This window comes from Catharus ustulatus, chromosome 1, assembly GCF_009819885.2.
Source record: "Catharus ustulatus isolate bCatUst1 chromosome 1, bCatUst1.pri.v2, whole genome shotgun sequence".
Lineage (NCBI taxonomy): Eukaryota > Metazoa > Chordata > Aves > Passeriformes > Turdidae > Catharus > Catharus ustulatus.
This window is the reverse complement of record NC_046221.1, coordinates 75,162,225-75,185,498: the sequence shown is the minus strand read 5'-3', so window position 1 is coordinate 75,185,498 and position 23,274 is coordinate 75,162,225. Positions and strand designations below refer to the sequence as shown.

The 23,274-nt window shown below is 38.6% G+C and overlaps 1 protein-coding gene across 3 annotated transcripts in view; it reads right to left on the bottom strand.

The window, feature by feature from the left end:
• DROSHA (drosha ribonuclease III) overlaps window positions 1-23,274 on the bottom strand; it is an 80,899-nt gene that overhangs the window by 45,865 nt on the left and 11,760 nt on the right. For all 3 annotated transcript variants that reach the window (XM_033052625.1, XM_033052606.1, XM_033052614.1), the window contains 8 exons: window positions 20,180-20,260; window positions 18,373-18,459; window positions 18,176-18,262; window positions 15,165-15,236; window positions 13,525-13,606; window positions 12,294-12,368; window positions 8,791-8,960; window positions 4,113-4,237 (listed from right to left, as the gene is read on the bottom strand). In XM_033052625.1, coding sequence (XP_032908516.1) covers window positions 4,113-4,237; window positions 8,791-8,960; window positions 12,294-12,368; window positions 13,525-13,606; window positions 15,165-15,236; window positions 18,176-18,262; window positions 18,373-18,459; window positions 20,180-20,260 — 779 coding nt within the window. The remainder of the gene's footprint in view (window positions 1-4,112; window positions 4,238-8,790; window positions 8,961-12,293; window positions 12,369-13,524; window positions 13,607-15,164; window positions 15,237-18,175; window positions 18,263-18,372; window positions 18,460-20,179; window positions 20,261-23,274) is intronic.

Sequence of the window (23,274 nt, the reverse complement as noted above, 5' to 3'; positions counted from 1 at the left end):
AAAGTTCGGGGCAGACCTCAGGCCTCTCATCTTTTCCAAAGGGGTACTGCTGCATGCTGAAAAGACTTGCCTGTCCCTTAATTCAGGCAGGTGAAAACTCCTCCTTCTCCACATAGTTTACCTATCACTCACTGCAAAGGAGCAGCACCCTTCCCCAGAAGTGTCTGTCCTTACATTGGCTCAAACATTTCAGTGAAGCACATGAGGAAGAGCTCTATAAGTCAGACGCAACATGAAGTTACTCTGTGAAAAGTGAAATAAAGGTTTTGCTCCCTATGGGTTTGTTCTGAATGGAAAGAGCAATTCAAGTTATTTCTGTGATTGGCACATACTTTTCTGGTTTTCTCCAACCATCTGGCCTTTTCTTATTTTGGTGGTATCTAATTACACATGAATCCCAATTACAGCATTTTCCTTGGTGGGAGTCCCTCAGTGATGTAGCACAAACAGTCACCAAATTTGTAAGAACTTACTCCATTTGAAGACAACATCTCACCATTACATTCAGCTGCAACTGACCAACAGGTTCCAAAGTTACAAGGGGAGGAGCAACAAAGCAAATGATGACAGGGACCCTGGTCCCTTAGGAAATAATGGTACCTTCAAAATGTAACCTCTGTACTCAGGACAACCCATAAAGCAGACTTTAAATAGGAAGCAGGGAGTTAGAAGCAAGAGGAAAGAAGCTTACCCAAGTTAGTTTTTACTCATATTCACATTGTAGAAGAAGATCCTACCCAGCAACAACTTAGAGAAGTGGTTTGATTAGGAAGTTTTCATGTTAGTGCCTTAGCAGTCAATGAAGCAGCAGCTCTTTTACTATTTCATAATCTTCCCAGCACACCACATCCACAGACACATAAACAAATTTTTTCTTATTGGCATTTTTTCCCCAGCTATTTCTCTGCAGTATTCTTGAATGTATACTGTCTGCCTCTGAAGATACTGATATTTTTTCAGTCTGCAAACACATCTGAAATGGTCAATCCATACATTTTTCTCATGCTCTGTTCACCGCACTTTTGCAATCTGCAGAATAGCACATCTATTTTTGACAAATCACCACCCAAAAAAGAAAAATGAGTTAATGAACAAATCAACCAAAACAGAAAGAACAAATGCCTTGAGGAAGTTTCAGCCCAAAAACAAGAACCTAAAACTTGATCTACAAGTGTTGATAAAGGTGAAAGAAGCTTTGTTATTGCAATTAAGTTTGAGAATTAAAAAACATACTACCATTACAAAAAAATCTGTATTAGAACATCACAAAGAAAAGACACATTAGAGGAAAATTCCTTCTGGGCACACATACACCAGAATTAAGCCTGACATTTATGATGGCAACACGGAGGTCTTTCACAAAAAATGCTTTGTTACTTTGATAAAACAAAACAAACCTACGTTCTATAAGCAGCTCTGAGGTTAAAACCCAAAACAAAAAACAAACCCAGAACTAAATTTCAAAGCGAAAAAAAAAGTGTGGGAAGAATATTTTTTTTATTTTTATACTATTTTCAATGACAAGTACTAGAACTTTTCAAATACAGTAATTTCACGAATACAAGCCGCACCAATTTGACCAAAATTTTGGTGGAAACCCGCAAGTGCGGCCAATATTCCGGGGCGGCTAATACATTAACAAAATTCTAAAAGCTGCCAACACGGAAGTGAGAGTCCGCGGCAGCCCCAAGCCAAGCTGGAGCCCGGCCGGCCCCGGCAGAGGTGGGAAAGCCTGGCAGAGGCGGGGCCAGCAGTGTGGGGGCGGGCGACAGAGCCTGAGCCAGCAGGGCGGGGCAGGGGGGGCGGCAGAGCCTGGGCCAGCAGGGCGGGGGAGCCCGGGAGAACTGGGGCTAGCAGTGCAGGGGAGCATGGCAGAAGCAGGAAGGTCGACGGGTGGGGCTGCCTGGCAGCGGGGGAAGCCCAGCAGAATCGGGGCCAGCAGCGTGGGGGAGCCCGGCAGTGCGGGGGCCTGCAGTGCCGGTCAGGGCGAGGAAACGCGGCGGCGGTGCAGACGGGAGGGGGCGGCCGGCGAGCCTGGTGGCGGCGGCGGCAGCCCTGCCGGCCGGGCGAGCGAACGCGGCGCTCGCGAAAGCGGCGCTCGCGAAAGCGGCGCTCGGCGAGCGAAAGCGGCGCTCGCGAAAGCGGCGCTCGCGAAAGCGGCGCGGCGCTCGCGAAAGCGGCGCGGGGTGGCCGGCGAGCTCGGCGGCGGCGGCGGCAGCCCTGCCAGCCGGGCGAGCGAACGCGGCAGCGGGGAGGTGCTGACGGGAGAGGGGGGCCAGCGAGCCCGGCGGCGGCGGCAGCACCACCCGGCCAGCCCCGCCGAGCTGTGGCGCTGAGCTGGGCCACCCGGCCCCGTCGGCAACCATGAGCGGGCCGAGACTGCCTGGCCCCGCCCCGAGCCAGTAAAGCCCGCTATGCCGCGATCCTGTTACTAATTGGCCAATTTGTGAAAGCTGCGCACGGATTCTCGCGACGAACGAGAGTGCGGCTAATATTCGGGGTGCGGCTTATCTATTGACAAAGACAGCAACATTGTCGAGGCACCGGGGGTGCGGCTTATAATCCTTGCGGCTTGTATTCGTGAAACTACTGTACTAATAAATTCAGCATCAAAGTAGAGATAATTCTTATATTTTTGGGTCTAATTATTTCCTTTTCATGGACAAGAAAACTAAAAGATCAAGAGATATGATTTAAAAGTTTAAAAAGAAAGATAAAAGTAATGATCAAAGCTAAAAAAAAACATTTTATTACCTTTATTAACACTCAATATTCCCACTTCCCGCCATGTTGGATTTAAAATTCTCAGCAAGTAGTTGTAAAAGAATACAACTGTCATGCATGCACATGAGTGCTTGGGCCTCAGAACTACAGACCTGTTGAGCATTATGCACATAAATCATCTTCTCTTTTTACATTTTTGTTATTAGTATTGTGTTTGTTTTCTTGTCTCATTACTGTTTCCAGTAAATCATTCTTCTTTCAACCTGTGATCTCTGCCTTTTTGTGTCTATCACTGGAAGGAAAAGGGAGTAGCTTGTGATTCTCTTATTAGTGGGACTACTAAATTGGGGAATACCATTCCTAAACCACTGCATTGAGAAAAAAGACAACCTTAATTACACATGCACCAAAAACAGGCTTTATACTGTTATCATGCAGAAATCAGATGCCCCAATCAACGGAAGAATTCCCTGAAATGGCCACAAGTAAAGAAAAGAATTGGGAAGAAAATCCAATCATCACTTTTGCGTCCCTTCATCAATCCACTGAAACAGAATTTCTTGCTCTGCCTGAAGTCCTGATTCCCTCTCCACTCCTTCTCTACCCCAAACTCTATCAGGATATAAAAAGCACAGAAAAGCAGCCCTGGTGACAAAAGCTTCCAAGCTAGGAAACACTATGTAGACATCACCCTTCAAAGCACGGAAAGAGATGATTAAAGAGGATATGGCAGTATGCGAGAAACAAACATCATGAAGTAATCAAACTTATTAGATACAAGACCTGAAGAATAGGTCTTAAACACAATTAAACAATCAAGCAGCAGCTATGAAATCATTACTTTTGCATATGATGCACAATAGTACTGGTTAAGTGATTACCTGAAATCTTCTCCCTGTCAGTAGCATAAAAAGACTCAAACAGTGATTTGAGAAATTTAAAAACATCCTTTCAGGGTTCTTTAAATAAAATTACCTAAATACATCCTCTAGCTCAGAAGTCTATATGCTGCAGATATTAGGAAGCTTGGGTAACTATATTTCTCCTTCTCTGCCTTCCTGCTATTCTCTCTCTGAAAACCCATCACTGGCCTTTCAGAGAAATAAAGTGGAGCTTGAGGAACCACCTCTTGCTGGAGCCAGGAGAGCTGTTGTCAGATTAAGAAGTTTCATACCACATATGCATGCATGTTTACTTCAGCAGATCCTGAATTATTCTAGAAAAAAAGTTATTCCTCATATTTTCTAATTTTCAGGAGCTTGTGTCCAATGTCATAAGCACTAAGCTTTATATTGGACTCAACTAAGCACATAACCAAGCCCTATTTAAGGCACAAATGACAACAGTAATGAGTTCCTGAACGAAAGAAAGAAGGAAAAGCATCTTACTGAGGATCTCCAGCATAACTGAGTTGAGCAGGTCGTATCCCAAAGTGCACAATAATAGGGAAAGTAATTACATCGGGATTGAATTGTTCGCGGTCTAGTTGATCAATACGAACTGAGCTGGGTTTCTAGAAGAAAAAAACAAAATACAACTAAATTGACAACAGCCTCATGGAAAATTTACTGCCTCAAGCCCATACTATACAGGAAACACAAAACAACAACATTCCAAACTTAATAAGATGCACATTAAACCAATCATTAATACTATTATAAACATTTGGCAACAATAATAACTGAAACAAAGTTAATTGACCTAACACTCAAAGAAAAAAAACAAAAAACCTTTTAATTTTAATTTTAATCATCTGGAAATTTACTTTGACTATTTCCAAGAACTTAAAACAACTTTCTGTGGCCAAGCATCACACCAGAAATGAAAATTAGGATTAGCATTCTGGCATCCAAGAATCCACATGCCTGAGCAGTTTGCTAAGATCAGGTTACTTCCCTAATTTTAGTTCATGATTCCCAAAGCAAATGAAGGCATTATTAGCTCCATTCAATCACACCTGACTAAACAGAATCAAAAAAATTCTGTCACGCTACTCTCAGAAAAGGCTCCTAGGTTGATGTATACAAGGAGGAATACAGTCTTGTATAATGAGGAGACTTTTGCCCTTTTTACAGTTCAAAACAGAACTTCTTTTCATTGTTGAAAAGGACAGTGCAAATGAAGGCAACTTTTGCATCAGCTCTATAAATGCAGAGAGTAAGTAATTGCACATCACTGTAGCAGACATGCTGCTCGCAGAGCTTTTGATCACTTACCCAGCATATTTAAAAACTCAGTGGAAGGTGCACAGTTTGTCTCCAAGTAAACAACTTCTCCATTACCTGTCAAGCTGCTTTGTAACGTGCCTGCTTACTCCCCACTTTGCAATCAGCTGGATGAGGCCAGTATGTTTTGTTTGTCTTGGGTTTCAGAAAAAGGGCATTACTCCTAGTTACCTGCATCTCAGAACTTCTCATTTAGCACTGTAAAGATGCACTCAAAGATGAGTTTCAGTGTTACAGAAACAGCTCCCACCATTCTCTTCACAAAACAATAAAAACTGTGTCAAGAACAAAGCTTTTACCCTCCAAACGACTTTGGTGGAACTGTTCACAGGAATAATTTTCTGCATGGATAAGCAAAGCCAGTTCTATATATGGCTACAATTTCTATCTATTCTAGAAAAACAAAAACTTACTCAAAAGCTTGACTTTCAGACACAGAAATATTTTCCAAGGGAAAAATGCTTATCAGCTTCCCTTTACTCAAGACGACAGAACATAAAGTTGTATCTCCTCAGCCAAAAAAAAAAAAAAAAAACCAAAAAAACGGAAGAAAGAAAATATTTAGGTTAGTTAAGAGTTAACTTCTCAAATTAGTTGAACTTTTGCGAGAAAAGGTCTTCCCCACAGCACTTCTTACAAAAAGGATTAGAAAAAAAGCCCTAAAGAAAATAATGTGCAAGATTTGTAGAAGACAGAATGTTGCTCCCTAAACAAGAACCTAAAGTCCTAATTTTTAAGGTTTATTTTTTGAAGGAGTTGTTTTTCATTTTTTGATGGGTTGGAAAAAAACCAGCTTGAAAAGATTTATCTCCTAAGTTGCTTGTTGGTTCTCCCCACTCTTAATATTAACTTAAGGAACTTCTCCCATCTCTGTATCCCTTAAAAAAGCAGCCTGATACAGCACTCCTCTGAGAACCAGGTCAGTAAAATATAATTAACACAATATTAAACAATTGTACTCAATATACCAATTATAATCAATATATTAAAAAAATACGGACACATTTTAGATACTTAAACAGAGGCAATGAGATATTCTTAAGCATAAAAAGACATCTTTCACTATGGATATAGCAGGGTCTGTGCTAAATGTGTGACCTCAGGACCACTCAAAACCAGACTCCTCTCCATCTCCATGACACTACCATGCATTCTGTCAATCAGCTGTTCACAGATGGCTGATAGGAACCAGAACAAAAAAACTTCTCCGAGACTTAAATCACAACTGCTCCCTCACTGACAGTTACAAGAGAGGTGTAGCTGGGTTATGCTTTTTTTATTTCATCATGAACACCAGCTTCTTCTCCAGTGCCCTTTCTGAAGGTTACATGAACAAACAAGAGCATACAGAAACATTGAGTATAAATTGTGCACTAGCAGATGGGATGCAAGCAAATTAGATGTTATTCTTCCAGAGTTTCATCCCTGTGCTCTTTTAAAAGTGCTTTGATAGACTATCCAATAATCACAACCTTGCCTTTAAAGCCACATCAAAACTAAAGAAATTCCAACAAAATAGAGGCCTGTTATTTTCGTTTTCTACTCCAAATCTCATCAACCAAGGCTCTGCTGACATTAGAACACAACATGAAATAGTATGTAGATGTAGTACAGAAGTATGTTAATATATGAATAGATCTATGTAGTAGTGAGAAAACCATCAATATTTTAGGAAGAGCAAAGTATGAAAGATTACTAAAATTTGTAAACTTCTAAATCCATTCCAACATAAAGTTTAATTGAACTAATGAAATACCATGAATAAGTGAAATAATTTTAAATAATGCTGAAATATTGTTAGTTGTTTAAGTGGGATTCATACACTACTGAAGTTTTTTCCCTTCTCCATATTGCATATATATATATACCTCACACCGAAAAAAATAAAATAAAACACATACATAAAACCTAGATTTGATCACAAGAGGAATTATTATTTCTGAAGAGATGCTGTGCAACAGAACAAAATTTAGTGATTTTACTTTGTTGTGTCAAATGGATGTAATTGAATTGAAGAGCTGTCATTTTTAAAACAGTTTCATATTGTCTCTCCAACAGAACTGTTTTAACTTCTAATGTTATAAAATTTATAGGTAATAGTTTCATACTCTGTTTTTCATTTACATTCATAATCAGTACAATACGCTGTAATGTACAGGAAAAATCCACAAACTAAGAAGAGTGTCATTGCATTCTTGAGAGAAAAAACATGTTATAATGATGCCATTATAACATGACATTTCAAAGCGCTATGGATTTCTTTTATGCTTACATATTTTGATGCCCACACGCCTCTAAAAACACTGTCACGTAGAACGCAAAGTTTGTCAGTAAAAAAAATCACACAAGATTTCAGAATTAACACTATGGCTCACAAATGACACTGCTTTGTACATGCAGACATTTAGAGTTCCGTGACACAAGGAAGGAACATAAATACACTCCTTCATGCTAAACACAAAAGAGAGTTTTCAGCTAGTTGAAATCAGCATATCTTCAGCAAAATAACTGAAGTCATGTCAGTGTATAGCATTCAGATGCTGACAGTTTGTGGACCAGTATATACCTTGTATCACAGAAAGCACAGACAAGTAAGCTAAGGCTGTTCAGGTTTTCTAACAATTTCTATTATGGGATTCGGGTTCAGCAATCATTTAAAACAGCTGAGGTAGAATTCTCCATAGTGAGAGTTCACGTGTATTTTTGTTGTTCATGTTCCCAGAAACAGCCTAATTTTCTTGTTGTTTCTAAGTTGTACTTCAGTCAGAGTGAAATCAAGGGGAAAATTATCTGACCCAAGTTATTATTAGCTTACTAAGTAGTTTACTAATGTTATGCTGCCATACTTAAAAATACAAACTGGAAAAATATATTTAGCATGTCACCCTGGCTGCAGTTTGGGGACAAGTTTTTCAGCTGAAAAACTAAATTCCTTCTTAGGCATGGTACCAAGTTACACTTTTTCTTCAGAAACTAAGAATTTGAGCTATAAGCAAAAGAGGAAAATGAAGTGACAAAAAGAAAGATATTACTAGTGAGAAAGCTGCATGGTAGTCTCAAATATAAGGTCCAAAATATGCCTCTGCTACTAAGATACCCTTTTGCAATAGTTACAAAATTACAGAAATACTACCCTGCGGTTTTTAGTGGACATTTGTCTATTCTTGTGGCACACATTTCTTAAAAGGGAAAATCAGAATAATGGGTTGAATTCACATACACACGTTGAAAGGAGTTGTGTTCAGAGAACATATGGTTTAAAATACCAATTGTTCAAAAAATAATAAGGTCACAGGGGTTTCAAACTAGGCACTGAAAATTAATACATGCACTAATTAATGTACAGAAAATTCCTCAGTGTGAGTGAGAGCAACACAGAAACAATGTGGAAAAAACTACATAGGCAGAAAACACCTTTCCTATATTCAAGTGTTTGGACAGCATACACAAAATAGAGCTATCAATAGGGGTCAAAAGAGGAAGAGGTAAGTAAATAGCAAATAGTTACTATTTCTCTGATGCTGTCTCTGGGAAAAGAGAATGACATCATGTACATAAAGACTGTCTGAGAAAACAGGAAAGTTTTATATACAAAAAATATAGTTGTTCCTTTTAACATGCACATTGAAACAGTGCCCCTCTGAAAATACATCCTTCAGTACAACAGCAGAGGGCACAATTCAGGGTTGGAGTCAGTCAGTAAACTGTTCCTATTGCAAGCTGAAACTGCCACTGGTCACCTTTTCCTGTTCTAATTTAGTCTGTAACAAACTCTCTGAAAGAAGACATGTACGTGTCACTGGATTGTTCAAAAAATCAAAAAAATATGTATTTGTTTTACCATGCCAGGGCTGGTAACGATCATCCCTTTGCATTCTTCTGCATACTTCTGCCATTCCAGTTCTTCCCACTGAAGCATGTTGGCAATCTCCTCTTCAGGGACCAGAGCTTTACTGCATCGTAACAAGTAGAGAAGAATCTGATGCATTGAAAGTACTTCTTTTCCTCCATCTTAAAATCATAAATTAAAAAAAAAACACATTTCAGATTCAATCCTAAAGCATGAGCATAAGAGAAAATATGCAGAACAAAAACCACTTATATGAGTAAAATAAAATCCAAAATGTTTAAGTGATTTGACAAATATGAAAGCAAATATTTTACAGATGAATACTGCACACGCATTTGCTAAACTAAAGCAGTAACAGTAATGGTGGAGAGAGTAATAGCTCCATCCTACTGTAAACTTGAAGTTTCTAACTTGCCTGAACAAACTTCAAAATGAGCAAGCAGAACAATCCATTATGCTGTCCAGTTATATCTTCCTTTTCACAATTTTATCATTCTTTTCACAACAGCAGTTAAAAAGCCTTTAGGTGTTATGCAGTTTTTTTAAAGAACACTCAAAATTTTACAGGATACTTCTGGATGAATATTGTAAGCTATCCCTGCACTTCAAACTCATCTGTAGTGCTTACATGCCGTAACTGCAGTAATGAAGACTAAAGAGTCTCATGCTGTCTTCTGTCAGTAAATGAATCAAGGGCATGTGAAAATTACTAAATACCTCTGAGACCCCAGGAACAACACACAGGAAAGGTTGCTTGTACCAAAAGAAGACGCTATAATCTGACTGGCTTAAGGTAGCCAGCTACAGATGTGAATATGCAAACAGGAAAGGTGAGTGATGGTCCCAACAGATCACCACTCAGTGGTCACTCAGATCAATGACTGAGTTCAGTTCAAATTCAGTATGTCTGCTCATGTAAGTAAAATGTCACTGCATGTTCCCAATGCTTTAATTTTGACATACATCTCTCTAATTCCCTCCTTTAATAACAGTTTTAGTTTGCAGGTACGGAAAAATCTTCACGTTTCAGCCTCACAGAACACAAATGCTGATTTCCCTCCCTCAGGGAGCAGAAACAATCTGGTCCAGACACTGAGTATGTTCTCTCTGTCACTACACCCACAGAAGAGAAATGATGACAAACCAGATGTAAAACTTTAGAGCAACATGGGGGATGACACCACAGCACAAGGACTGTGATCCCAGGCAAAGTGGAAAAGCCTCGCAGAGCTGCTGCACCATGGTAGCACCGTGTAAGATGATGTCCTCTACAAGACATGTGAGGAACCAAGCCCTTCTCTTACTTCTGCTGGGATTAGAGCACTTCTGCACAGAAATGATGACAGGCAATGGCGTAACTTGGCCTGTTAGAACAACTAACTCACTCTAACTCCAAGATGGAGTCTTAAGTGGGGAAAATACACCCCAAACCTCACTGGAAATAGAAAATACTTCTAAACAGTTACAGGGACAGATTTTTAAATGTGCAAAGTTTTCCTTCAAATTAAAGGGGTACTCCACTTACAAGACTACTCTTTGTCAAAAATGGATTATACTCTTATGCAAGAGGTACCCCACACTCACCAATCATTAAAATATAAGTGTATCCTTACCCATTGAAGATTATGTACAGGTTGCTACAGACAGCTCAATGAAAGTCAGAGACTTTCTAAATCAGAATATGCAGAACTTGGGACCTGTTTTTTCTAGTATTTCACTCTCTGAATATATTTCTCATCATAAAAACCTATGACAATGAATACAATACAGCAGCTGTTCTGCATGCTATGCATCTCAGTAAACGAGATATGACGAGGTCAGAGGTACCCCAAGGCCTGTCTCTAAGTAAATCTACATAGAAAATCTGACATCCCAAACCTCATTATTTTTAGACAACGTTAGGAAAGTAAGAAAGAAAAAGTAGAAGAGATGGGAAATCAGCAACTCATTCCCATCTTTAAAGAGACAGCTGATGATGTGTGGAGATCTGATGCACCAACATCTTCTTTGATTAGACATACGAAGTGTTCCGCAAACATACCTGAAGGAAATAGATTTCCTCCACTCTCTGAAATTAAAAATCTTCCAGGATACTTCAAAAAATAATCAATAAAAAATGAAAGCTTGATTAAAATAAAAAACCTGTCAAAAATATGCTAAAAGGGAACTATATAGGCAGAAATATCAGGAAAAATGCATTTTTAAAAAAGAGTTAGAAGGTTGGGGACCTTAAAGAAGAAGCAGCACACAGGAATACATATTATAGAGACTTATCTCTCCCTATCAGTAAACAACCCAACAGCACAGAAAGAACTGAAACTCTTTCTAAACTAAAATTAAGAAAAAAAAAATCAGCATATAAAAACCCTGAACAGGAAAGCACCCTCAAGCTACACAAACTAGGCAGGACAAACTTGTTCTCATTTTGTGATGAGGTCAAGTTAATCAGCCACATGTGGCTTGATGGCTTATTTTGTAAATTGCTTCAGCAAAACCAAATCAATGTTTGCTAGCAAAACTCAGAGCTCTGCTTCTGATTGAACAGTGCTGTGTATCCAGGAAGGAATAACAATTAGAAATACAGTCATCTGGCCATCAGTACTCTCCACAGTAACAAGCCAAAACTCATTTTGCTCCAGCTATAATTAATATCCCAACTAAGTTTCAAAGCCCAGACCAGAAAGCACCTCCGGGTCACAATCACAGCCCTCTTGACGAAGGTTGTTCTATGTGTCATCTGCACCCTAAATCCCACAGCTGTAACACATCCTTCTGTCCACACAACCCTCCTGGAGCAATCACTGGCAGGATCTCAGCAGGACACATTTTCAGTGGAACCATGACATTTACATCAACTAAAACGCTGTCCTGGTGTATTAGGATGTGTTAAATGCCTGTGTAAGCTGATCACTCCAAATGAGTGCAATGCTCCACATGGAATCTTGTCCTTGGCTCGCAGGCCAGGGCTGAACTGCACTGGAATAATGGCTTTTGGCTTTCACTATTTGCTATAAGGCCTAAGCTTGCATTAGGATAACGAAATAATCAGAAACACATGTGCTCAGGGGTGCCAATCACGCTGACCCTTGCACATCAAGAATTGTGATCTAACCACATGGTACCCTGAAGAGCAGGGAGGACATGAAATGTGTGAGATTAGATAACAGCACTTCTTAAATGCCACAGCTCCATCACTGAGCATGCCAAAGAGGACCCAGCACTGCCTAAAATGACTACAGACACAAAAGCTGGAAGCAAGACTTGGTCTGCCCATAAGAATTCCAGCTCTGAGTAAACCATCCACACTGCCAGCAAGCACTAAAGACTTCAGGTAGAAACACCAGATCTCAGCACTGACTGAGCTATTCCACTTGCAATAAGGGTTTTTTTTGTGGAGATTTTTTCTAGAGGATAGGGTTGTTTTCTATTTTGTTGGGATTTTAAAAAGGTTTTTTAGATCTAATTTGCACATAGCTATATAGTACACACATTACCTGGAAGAAATCTCACAAACCGCGGCATGAAGTGATATCTGGGACAGGAAATAGAATCATTTTCAAGTGAAGGTCCTTAAATACAAAAAAAATACAGAAAATTTATGAACAGCAACATATTTGCAAAAGAAGAAAAGAGGTAACTTCGCTGCAGATGAAATCAATGGATGGTGATTACATTTGATAGGGCTTCAGTTTCAATCCAAAAAGTAACAAAAAAAACCCAGAGACAAATGTAGTGAAAGCTGAAAGCTTTCACACAGACAATTTAAAATAAATCTAAATATTTTAAAATAATAACCTAACAAAAAACCCAGTACTTTTAAATAAAACAGTAATAGAAAAAGATTGGTTTATATAACCAATTAATTATTACACTTAAGCCTTACAGATATCAGCACTAGTGTATCTCCTCCCAATTAGTGGAGTGGTTTTTGCTGACCGTAACAAAGATAGCATGGAAATTTCCACAGTATTGTTTTGTGGGTATTTTTTTAATTTTCCTATTCACCATATAAAGCTTAGCAAGAAAATAAAAACTAAACCTGTAAGTACCTGGTGTTAAAAAAAACAAGAACAATCAGAAGTAGTGACAGGAGAGACAACACTGACATTAGAATATATTTAGTATCAAACCAAAGGCTACACAAAATGTATTAAATCTGTGTGCTCCTCTGTTTAACTGCATTAAGTGCAGAGTGCAACTCCACAAAGTCAAGATGCCCTACGGATACTGAAAGGCAATTCCTCTGAAACTCTCATTTCTCTTTTAGACCAGAAGCACCATTCTCCTTTGTTGCAGTCTTCAAAGAAACAAGTATTTTCATCTTGTCAAAAGACAAAAACATTCAGCTATAATGATAACATTAATTCTGCACAGCTGTCTGTATGACACTACTTTCTGAGTTGACTGCAGAGAAATACTGTATGAGCAACTTGTTGTTCGCTTGTAAAAGGAGAGGATAATTTACTTGACACCTTGGTTTTCAAAATACTACGCATATGATACTCTGTAATATTAAACATACAGTAATATTTACTGTTTGACTAAAATAAAATTTCTGGATTAAGGCAGAAATTTAGTTTATTTGTGAGAATACAGTGCCAAGTTTCTGAATTTTCATCGCTACAGCTCACAATATTGAACTCTAATTTCAGATGAAGTTTGTCCCTCTCATGGAAAACAGCAGTTACACTGCTATTTTGAGAACCCTCTCATAGGGAACGTTACCTTTAAGATTCCAGTCATACAACTCCAAAATATCTTTGAATAGATAAGAAGAGAATAGCTCAAGGCCTCTCACACAAAAATTCTGGGGAAACAAAAAAATAGACCAAATTTATAAATATATAATACTGCAATACAAATAATGCCATTCATATATTGTTCAATAACACACAATGAAAAAAAAAAGTTTTCATATCTGCCAACCACTAGATACTGGGTTCTGGAAACTGTATTGATATATTTGTGATCATCTACCCTAACATAGCACAGTGGTCTCTTCAGAAAGCATTGTCAAGAAAGAATGGTATTGAATCCTCTTCACTCAATGTCCAAATCAACAGTATAGGCAAAAATTATCTGCAATTATCTGCCAAGCACTAAAACCCCTTCCACCTGAGCAAGCCAAGCAGATGACATATTTCTGAGAAATATCTTTTTCGTAGTTCTCTTTTTCCCACACGCTCATAATAAGTGTTTATAAATCACCATCTGTGGTATCGCTATGACTTCTAAAGCAAGCATCAGTACAACACAATTGAGGATTATGACCTAAATAACCAAGAAAGAAGAAGAAAAAAGATGAAATGGAAAAAAAAAAAAAGAAAAAAGAGATTCTTTTCATCAAGGGAAAAAGTGGCTCTTTCAGTGAACAAACATATAAACTTTTCTGAACAAACAAAATCAGGCCAGACTAATATAAATTGTGCATGTATGATATTGGCCATAAATTCCAAACTCAACACCACATTCTCTTTCAAAAATCTTTAATAAAGATGGTCTGCAAATAATGTTGTAGCTATTTACCCAGAAGCCCCCCAGATGGTGACTTCCCTATTTTGTTGTTTCAGTTCAAGATTTGCAGACAACATAATACATTCACTCTCTTACAAGAAATTAATTGTTTTGATCACATTATTTTTTCTGAGGCACTTCAAGGCTGTTTATTTCAGGGCTTTTTAGGCATTGTATATATTTAGATGCCATTGAGCAACCAAAAAGAGAGATAACTAGAAAGAAAAATGTAAATACATATGACCAAATTAAATACTGATCCTATCTTCGTAGCTGATATGCAGGGGTGTTCCTGTATCTCTACACACTGTTCCACTGCGGCAATTTACTTTGCAAACTGGCTCCACCAAGCATTAATTAGTAATAAAAACATCCCACCACAGATTATGAACTCTATGTGCTTTTTTGTGTCCACAGGAAATTTGTTTTGGCAACAGCTTATATCAAGTACTGATAAGCAATCTTCAGAGCTTCAAACTTCTGATTAAGTTGAAGAAAAGCTGTGCCACTGACTTCTGTGGTCCTAGCAAAGGAATACCTCCATATGCCTTATTTTTGTCATAGGGAAGAAAAGGGTAATGCCTAATTCAATTTGCAGATAGTGCATACAACGTAAAATGAAAGGTAGCTATGGATATAAGCACTTCTTACTGTTTGACTTTAATACATGACAGCCTAGGTAGATGGATTTATATTAGTACCTGTAAGTGCGAGTCCTTTTCCAGTCACTCATTCAGAATAGAGTCAGTCTCTTAGAGACTTCACAAGGTGGGATACAGAAGAGTTTAATCCACGAAACATACCAACAATTCATAAGTCACTCTGACTTTTAGACTAATTACCCATCTTACCTCAGGCATCATCTCCTCAATGAAATGAATTGTATAGTCAATGTTAAACCTGATTACTTTGCATAGAGGAATCTGGAAGGAAAAGAGAAATTCAGTATTAAAAACTATACAGCATCAAATGTATAGTTAATACAATTTTGTATGCAAAAGTATTACTGTCTGCTGAAAAGGGCACTTACTAAAACAGCTGCTCTGGGGGATCATACAAAGACAAGAACACAAGCATACGTAAAGGGAGTACCAGTTCCAGCCTTCACCTCAGTAATAAAACACAGTGCTGACAGGAGGCATAGTGAAGGAAGGTTAAATAATGCCATCTACTGGAGATGAAATTTTCTTTAGGAGAAAAAGTACACTTGTAAACTTCACTCAACCTGTATCTTCTCTTACTTGGATATTGGCAAGGGAATTTGTTGTTTGTGACACATCAGATTGATAGAGTGATCTGAAAGCAAGGTGTTTTTAGCGCACTGCCAGCTGTGTCAGCTATACTGTCATAAAATGCAGTTTTAAGTCAAAGTTACATAATGTTATAGCTTAGGGATAAATTACAGTTTTATACTAATTTCATGCAAAAAATAATCTCAGTTTCATCTGACTAGCTAGCAAGACAAACATTTCTTTTTTTCACCTTTATACAGTCCATAATTCGCTGAAGGTGTTTCCTGTTAATGGGATTTTCAGAGAACAAAAGCTAAATTCCCAAAAGACTACAAAAAAGCCTAATTTTTCCCTTACACATCTATAGCTCTTACCCAATTTTACTACTCAATGGCCTCAAAAGCATGAAAGAATGTTAGAACAATTCCATGATCTGTGAAAGTGAAGCAACCCAAGATTATTTTACATTTATAAACACACAAATAAATATCTGAACAGCACTAGGGTTGCAATGAAATCCATGTACATAGCAGAGGTGCAATATTCTGACTGCATCCTCTTACAGCCCACTGTCAAACATTTGATTATTCTGACTACAAAAATCTACTGCTATCAGCATGATAAATTAAGAAGCTGCACCAAACAAACAAACAAAATTGCATTTCTTAAAATTTGATACAGTAGTAAATGTAAATACAAACCCTTCCCAAAACCTTGGAAGCTAAATATACCATTTAGAATCTGAGCAGATGAAAACCTGTCACACTTAAACCAGTGAGGCTTTAGAAAAAACACAGGGATTGTTTATTTACTTTCTAACACATAATTTAAACTAGAATACCTTAGAGAAGTGACCACAAAGACCTCCATGAACTGGAGTTCTATGGACACAAGCAAATGCACACTAAAGGATCACATGGCTGGTACTGTAAAATTGGTCTGGTATTTATAATGTGAAAATAATTTTTCTATGACTGTACTAATAATTTTCCCTAACACTTGAGCTGCTCAGTTATTACTCAGTAATAACAGCAGTAACTCAGTAATAACCCTAACCATGCAAACTTAACACTTCATACTACAGAAATTTGATTAATGCAAAGATGTTGGTGTTCAGTTCTCTATTTTTACTACCTTTTGCTACCTCAGTTTTATCAAGTATGTTCCAAAGTGTCCCTCAAAGAGCAGGTTTTATGTTGTACGCCAAAAATCATCTCATGACATCAAGAAATTCCTTCCAAAGGGCTTTATATATCTTTTAGTAACAGGAACTGGCACCACAATGTGGCTTTGTATTCAATTCTGTAAAAAAGAATACTGATCACTTCCCCCTACTTGGAAGTGCATGCAAACATGTACTTCACAGTAAGCTTAATAGCTTTACTAATTACTCATATCAAAGAAGAGTTTTCCTTGTTGTCTGTATATTGAAGATTTCCATATCTCTGCCTTCCTGTCACAAAATACACACAAAAATTGTAAAGATAAGGAGGTCTCTTTATTATTTAATATGAGTAAAACAAAACTTCTTTTTGTTCATTTGCAAAGTGAAAATGTAAAGCCTTGAGATAAATTTGCCTTGACCTCTGAGGCTGAATTAATGCTACTGGGCAGCAGTGCTTCCCATTGCCATGCCAGAGGCTGAACTCCACTCTCTCAGTGACTTATCAACAAGACACCCTTCCCCTGGCCACCAGAAGTAAAGTGTTATCATAAACATTATGTAAGCAAACTGTCAGAGCCAAAGCAATTTCTTCTCAGTGCCTCTTAGTTCCCAGTACCCTTACAATCCAGTCCTGTGTTACATACCAGTCCTCCGTTCATAACCATTCTTACATGGAGTTGTGGCATTGGTGATGTAGCTAGTAATAGGTATAAAAATGACAGAAACTAACACACACTGAACTTTTTGAGAAAACCTCAAAACAACCAAGATAACAAAAAAATCTTCAAGTGTACAGAAATTAAGAATCTGTGTATTTTCCATCCACATTTGGCTAACTCAGCTTATATCGGAAAAGCAAGGAAGTCAGGTACCAATCATTTCCTTTTCTTGTTACACTTGCTTTAAAAACACAAAATTAAACACCTGTACATACCTACAGCTTTTACTAAAAATTGTAACTTGCTAGATCCTGAAGAAGCTGAACAGCTGCTAGAAAGTATTGGATATATCTAGGTAAGTTTTAAGAAGAGAGAAAAGCCTTTAGAGTGGATCTCTGAAAAATTTCATTTGTCACTTAAATGGAAAACCTTTTTTGTTTTATTACTAGTTTTTTTTAAACTTTGCCAACTTAATAAACTCACTCAGCCAATTTAAATCCAATTAGCAGTCTTAACAAGTTGTTCCATGGTTTAATGCACTTCCAAACTGTGAAACACATAAAAACATTACTTCGATGCACATCACAGCTTCAGTCACAGTTCAGAGATGCTGCTTACCACAGTCAGTCAAGACAAAACCTGAGATTCGTCGGCACAAATATTTTCCCCTGTGCCCAGTGCTGGTAAAATGTTTGTAGCATACATGTATTGTTGTTTTAGAGAAGTTTTGCTTCAGGGAAGAATGAGTACCTTCTAAAGAAATCCCCTGTATGAAACCTAAAGTATGTAGAAATTACCATACTTACATTTGTTAGTGGAGCATGTGCAAACATGGAGAACCCTTCAAAGATATATTCATGGTCATCATACTCAATAACAGTAGGTCTGTCTGTCTTAAAAAAGCAAACAAAACCACCATGGAGTAATAAGCAAGAAGCAGTATGACTTTTGTCACCAAAAACAAAATCAGAGTCCTAGTTCAAATTATTTATAAAGTACTTACTAAGAAATTTGTGGGAGGTGACACAGTAATTCGGTAGTGGTATAGTCTTCCAGCATTGTTGGTCATGGGGCGACATGGTTTAATGGGCTTAAAGAAAGAGATAAGTAGAATTATGTATAGAGTCAAGGTAAATTTAGATTAAAAGAGAGAATAAAGCATTTCTAATAGCCATGAAATATGCATTAGGAAAAATTAAATAAAAGCAGGTAGTCATAATTAAACATTCTGGGAAGGAGGAAAGTGTGGCCTTATCTCCATTTTCACTTTAAGAAATATTTTTAAAGTTATTCAAAAGCAAAAAAATGGTGAATTTTTATTTTCATTTTCCATTTAACTCTCCATCTCTCTTACACACAACAGTTAGCTGTTTACATTCCAGACTGATTTTCTCTCATATACAAATTTGTTTCAGGAAACACATTTCAAAAGCTTATAAAGAGAAGCCTAGACATCACACAAGAAGATCTCAAGGTACATTATCAAGATAGGTATCAGCTCATCTGCTTGGGGGACATCTGTGGCTTGAAGAGACAGGACTAGTCTATCACCACAGAGGTAGCTCTGGTAACCCCACTCTCTCTACCGGGTTGTAATGCTTGACTTTGAGGTCCAAAGGCAGCCAGACAGCTGCAATTTCCTGTTTCCCTCCAGCTTGTTCTGAAGCAGTCCTGTGTAAAGACCTAAACTCCTCAATAACCAGTCAAAACCAGTTTTTCATAGGCCCTACATACAACTTGCTGCAGTTTGGAGGCTGCCACCAGCCTGTTTGGAATACACTTGGAAAAAGAATAAAACCACTGCAGTGAGCAGGGTACTATTCTGAACTGCAGAACAAAAGCTGGCCTGTGGCAATGGCAAGACAGCTACACCACTACCTACTTTGGCCACTTTGCAAAACTTATGCAGTAAGGTGATTTTGTTGGCTCTTCAGTCCCAAAATAAGCTTCTCAGCTTATTATTTCAGCTGCGACAAGGCAGCTACAAACAAGTTAGTTGAAAACTAGGCAGTTTCACCTACAGGACACTGTGAAAAGTATTATATTCAAGGAGATTTTGTGAAACCTGGGATTCCCAGATGGCATTGTTCCAGAAATCAGCTGCCTTCATGCAGCAAGTTTTATGTATAGTAGCTTTCTCCTCCTAAATTTTCTTCCTTTTCTGAAAAGATGCAACATGGGGAGGAATAGATCCTGAACTGGACAAATTTGTAGTAAGCTTCAGACCAAAGCCAATTTTTTGAACTCAGATAATTCACAAAAACATTTGCAACTCCTTAACTGCAGAGAAATAAACAACTGTTACAGTAAATACAAAAAGGCCAACTGAAAAATAAAATCTTTCAAGAGAAAGTATGAAGATAAAATTGAAAAGCCTAAAACAGGCAAGAATGCCTCCTGACAAGCCTTCTGCCTCTTTCAGCAGCAGAATTACTATTTACTGTTTTTTTAAAAGCAATGACTTCACAAAGTGGGCCCTTAACAACACATTCATCCACTTGAAGATAGCAGATCTTTGATCACAAGTTCTTTTCTATTAAAACAATTATGTTACAGAAACTTTAAAAAAACCAACAAACCTAAAACTAAGCAAACACAGGCCAAAGTCTTCTATAGTTTTCAGATGGATTTCGTTACCAGTATTCCATTTTAAATATGAGGTTACGTAACTAAGAGATTTAAAGTTGCAAAAGAGATTTTTTTTTTTACTCAGTCAGTAAATCATGGGAAAACCCCCTCAAATCAACCCAAAGAGGAATTTACAGCTGCAAATTTGTATTCATAATTGCAATCCTTAGAATTAGTAATACCTCTTCACCAGGATAAATGCCGTGTCTTATTCCTGTGCGCCGGGCTTTAGCACTGCACTTGCACAAAGGTCCATCATTCATCTGTCAAAAACAAAATAGGATTCTAGTTTTACTGAAAAGTGGTTTTGGAAAAGTGTGTTGGTTTTAATGCCCTGAGTGCTGATGCTTCTAAAAGCCTGTCATGCTCAGATTAAGCGAATGTTCTCAAGCCAATAAAACTGAAAACACTATAGACTAATGTAAGAAAACCACACAGCAACATTAGAACTCCATCACTGTTTCAGAAGCACAAGATGGAAAAAACACTTTCAGCAGAATTGTACCACCCTGATATAATATACCTCTTTTCCATTTACTTCCACTCACAAACAGCATGCTGACTGCCTAACACAAAATTTAGGTCTCAAACATGTACGTGCCAATATTTACATGCTGAATTCTCCATATTCAAACAGTTCCACTGATTTCTCTGACTGAAAACTCATCCTCAAGTCCTCTGCTATGGAACAAGGCTATCCTCTAAAATGCAGACCATTCAAAGGTTTTACTTGGTACAAAAGAACTGAGGGGAACACTTCAAATCCATCCTATGAATAGATCAGTAAAAAAGAGAAAAGATGATAAAATACCCACTTGAGCATTCTGTATGGGTGCATCAAGTGCCTACACCAAAAAGGGCCAGTGCATACATTATAAAGGTCAAAGTCTTTCTTTTCACTTTTATGACAAAGATCAATGCAGACTATCAACTATTGCAACAGCCTTAAGCTTTCTGCTCTTACATTATGTTTATTGCAGAAATCCAAGAAAAAAAGCCCAGGAACAAACCAGAGAATCAAATTAAGTTCTCAATCCCAAGTTTTTAATCAAAGTTTGAATCCAGGAAGTTAAAATTATTTTAGACTTATGAAAAAAAACAAAAAAACCAATAAACTTGCAATGCAATAGAAAAATGATCAGAACTTTCCATGCTATTACAAGCAGTCTGAAAACTTAAACAGTATCCACAGTGGGGTTAAATGGCATTAACACATATTAGAGGTAATGTGAAGATACCACAGGAAGCAAGAATTACTGCACCACTGTTAATATTAGCTTTAGGTAGCTGGGATAGGGATGCAACTTCTAGTTTTGATGTTCACTTCAGTTTCTTCAGACTGCACAATGCATAAACGTGCAAAGGAAGGTAAGAAGCAGGGCACTTCCCTACTCCTTTGGATACTTAGTGACACAATCTTAATAGAGTGATGTGACAGTTTGCTGTTCACCCCATTTGTCCCATACTCTGAGACCCTTGAGGAAAGAACAGGTTCAAAGAAACAGAATCATGCTCATAGGCAGAAGCATACTTCCTCGCTGGCTTATACAGTGACAAAACAGGAGAGAGTTAAAAAAGCAGTCAACAGCTAGTTGCTCAACAGTGCTCCAAAACTAAGTGTCTACTGAGGCTATTTAAACAATCATCATGGATTTTTGAAAATCTCATCCTTAATTCTTAGTACTGTTCAGCACAAACACTTGTCTCTGTAATATTAACTGCACAGGCCAAAACTGAGACGGATGTGAATGAAGTAAGTAATTTCACGATTATAAGCCGCACCATGTTGACTAAAATTTTGCTCCCACCCCAGAAATGCGGCTTACACTCAGGAGCAGCTAATGTGTGAAAAATTTTCTGAAATTTCCAACCCCGGAAGTGCCAGCCAGGGTGCCGAGTCGAGCACCTGCCAGTAAAACCCGGCATTTCGCGATTGTTACAAATTGGTTACTCTGTTGCGTGGTGGGTGCAGGTGGGTTCCATGCTGCCAGCACGGGGCGGGGAGGAGGGAGGCAGGGGTTCCGTGCTGCCATCCCCACGGCCCAGGGGGGAAGCCGCAGGAGCAGGCAGGATCCGCCTCCATCTGCTGCCACCGCGGGAGCAGGGGGGCTCCTTCCCCTCCTGCCACCACCACCGCGGGAGCCGGGGGACTCCATCTCCGCCTGCCACCGCCGCAGGGCAGCACCGGGCCGGGGAGAGCGAGCCCGGTGGCAGTGGTGGCCGGTCCCAAGCAGCCCCACCGAGCGGCCCCGCTGAGCTGGGCCACTCGGCCCCGTCGGCAGCCCTGAGCGGGCTGAGCCCGCACAGCCCAAGCCGAGCCAGTAAACCCCACGATCCCACGATTCTGTTACTATTTGGCAACTTTGTTGCACGCCGGTCCTCGTTGCGAACGACAGAGCGGCTTATAATCAGGTGCGGCTTATTTATGGACAAAGAACAAAATGTTGCCAACAGCCAGAGATGCGGCTTATAGTCAGTGCGGCTTGTATTCGTGAAATTACTGTACTGGTAAAGCCCAAGACTTGAGAAGCAATCAGATACATACCTATCTTGTCCCTAACAACACTGTTCATGATTGCAGGAGAGTAATCATGAATTGATGGTAAAATGATGGTAAAATGAGAGATCACAAATTTACACAGGCAATGCCTTCTCTGACCAACAGAGCAACATAAACAAGCACATCGCATTTGTAAGGCAAAAGCCACTGTGGTGGCATTGAATTTAACAATTTATTTTCTGGCAACTGTCAAAGCTGCTGGAGATTATCCAAATTAACAAACTTCTCAGACTGAAGGGTTGGGAAGATCCATTCTACAAATCTAGCTCCATGTCAGACAGTGTACTTGTACATGTCAGAGAGCGTGGCAATCATTCCTGTTTTATTTATTGACAGAAAGCATTTTGACACACCAGATAAATACTAAAAAACTTCAAACCTTTCCAAATGAAATCTACACAGAAGTAGTACAGCACTGACAGGCTCACCATGATTGATTTTAGCCTTTTCAAGAAAGATGAAGAGTCAGCCTCAATAAAGTTTTTGGTAAAGAATGATTTTCAGCAGCAAACTCATATACCAAACATTCCTGAATCTATTCCTTCTACAGTTATTCCACTTTCTTTTTTGTTAATATTCTTCACAGAACATTACTTTGAAGTGTGCCCAAGAGCTACACATTTTTTTTCTCTTAAATATCTAAACAGTTCACTAATTTTGTTTTCCATACAAATAAAAACAGCTAGCTATGCTCAATCATTTTTTTAACTAGAAGCA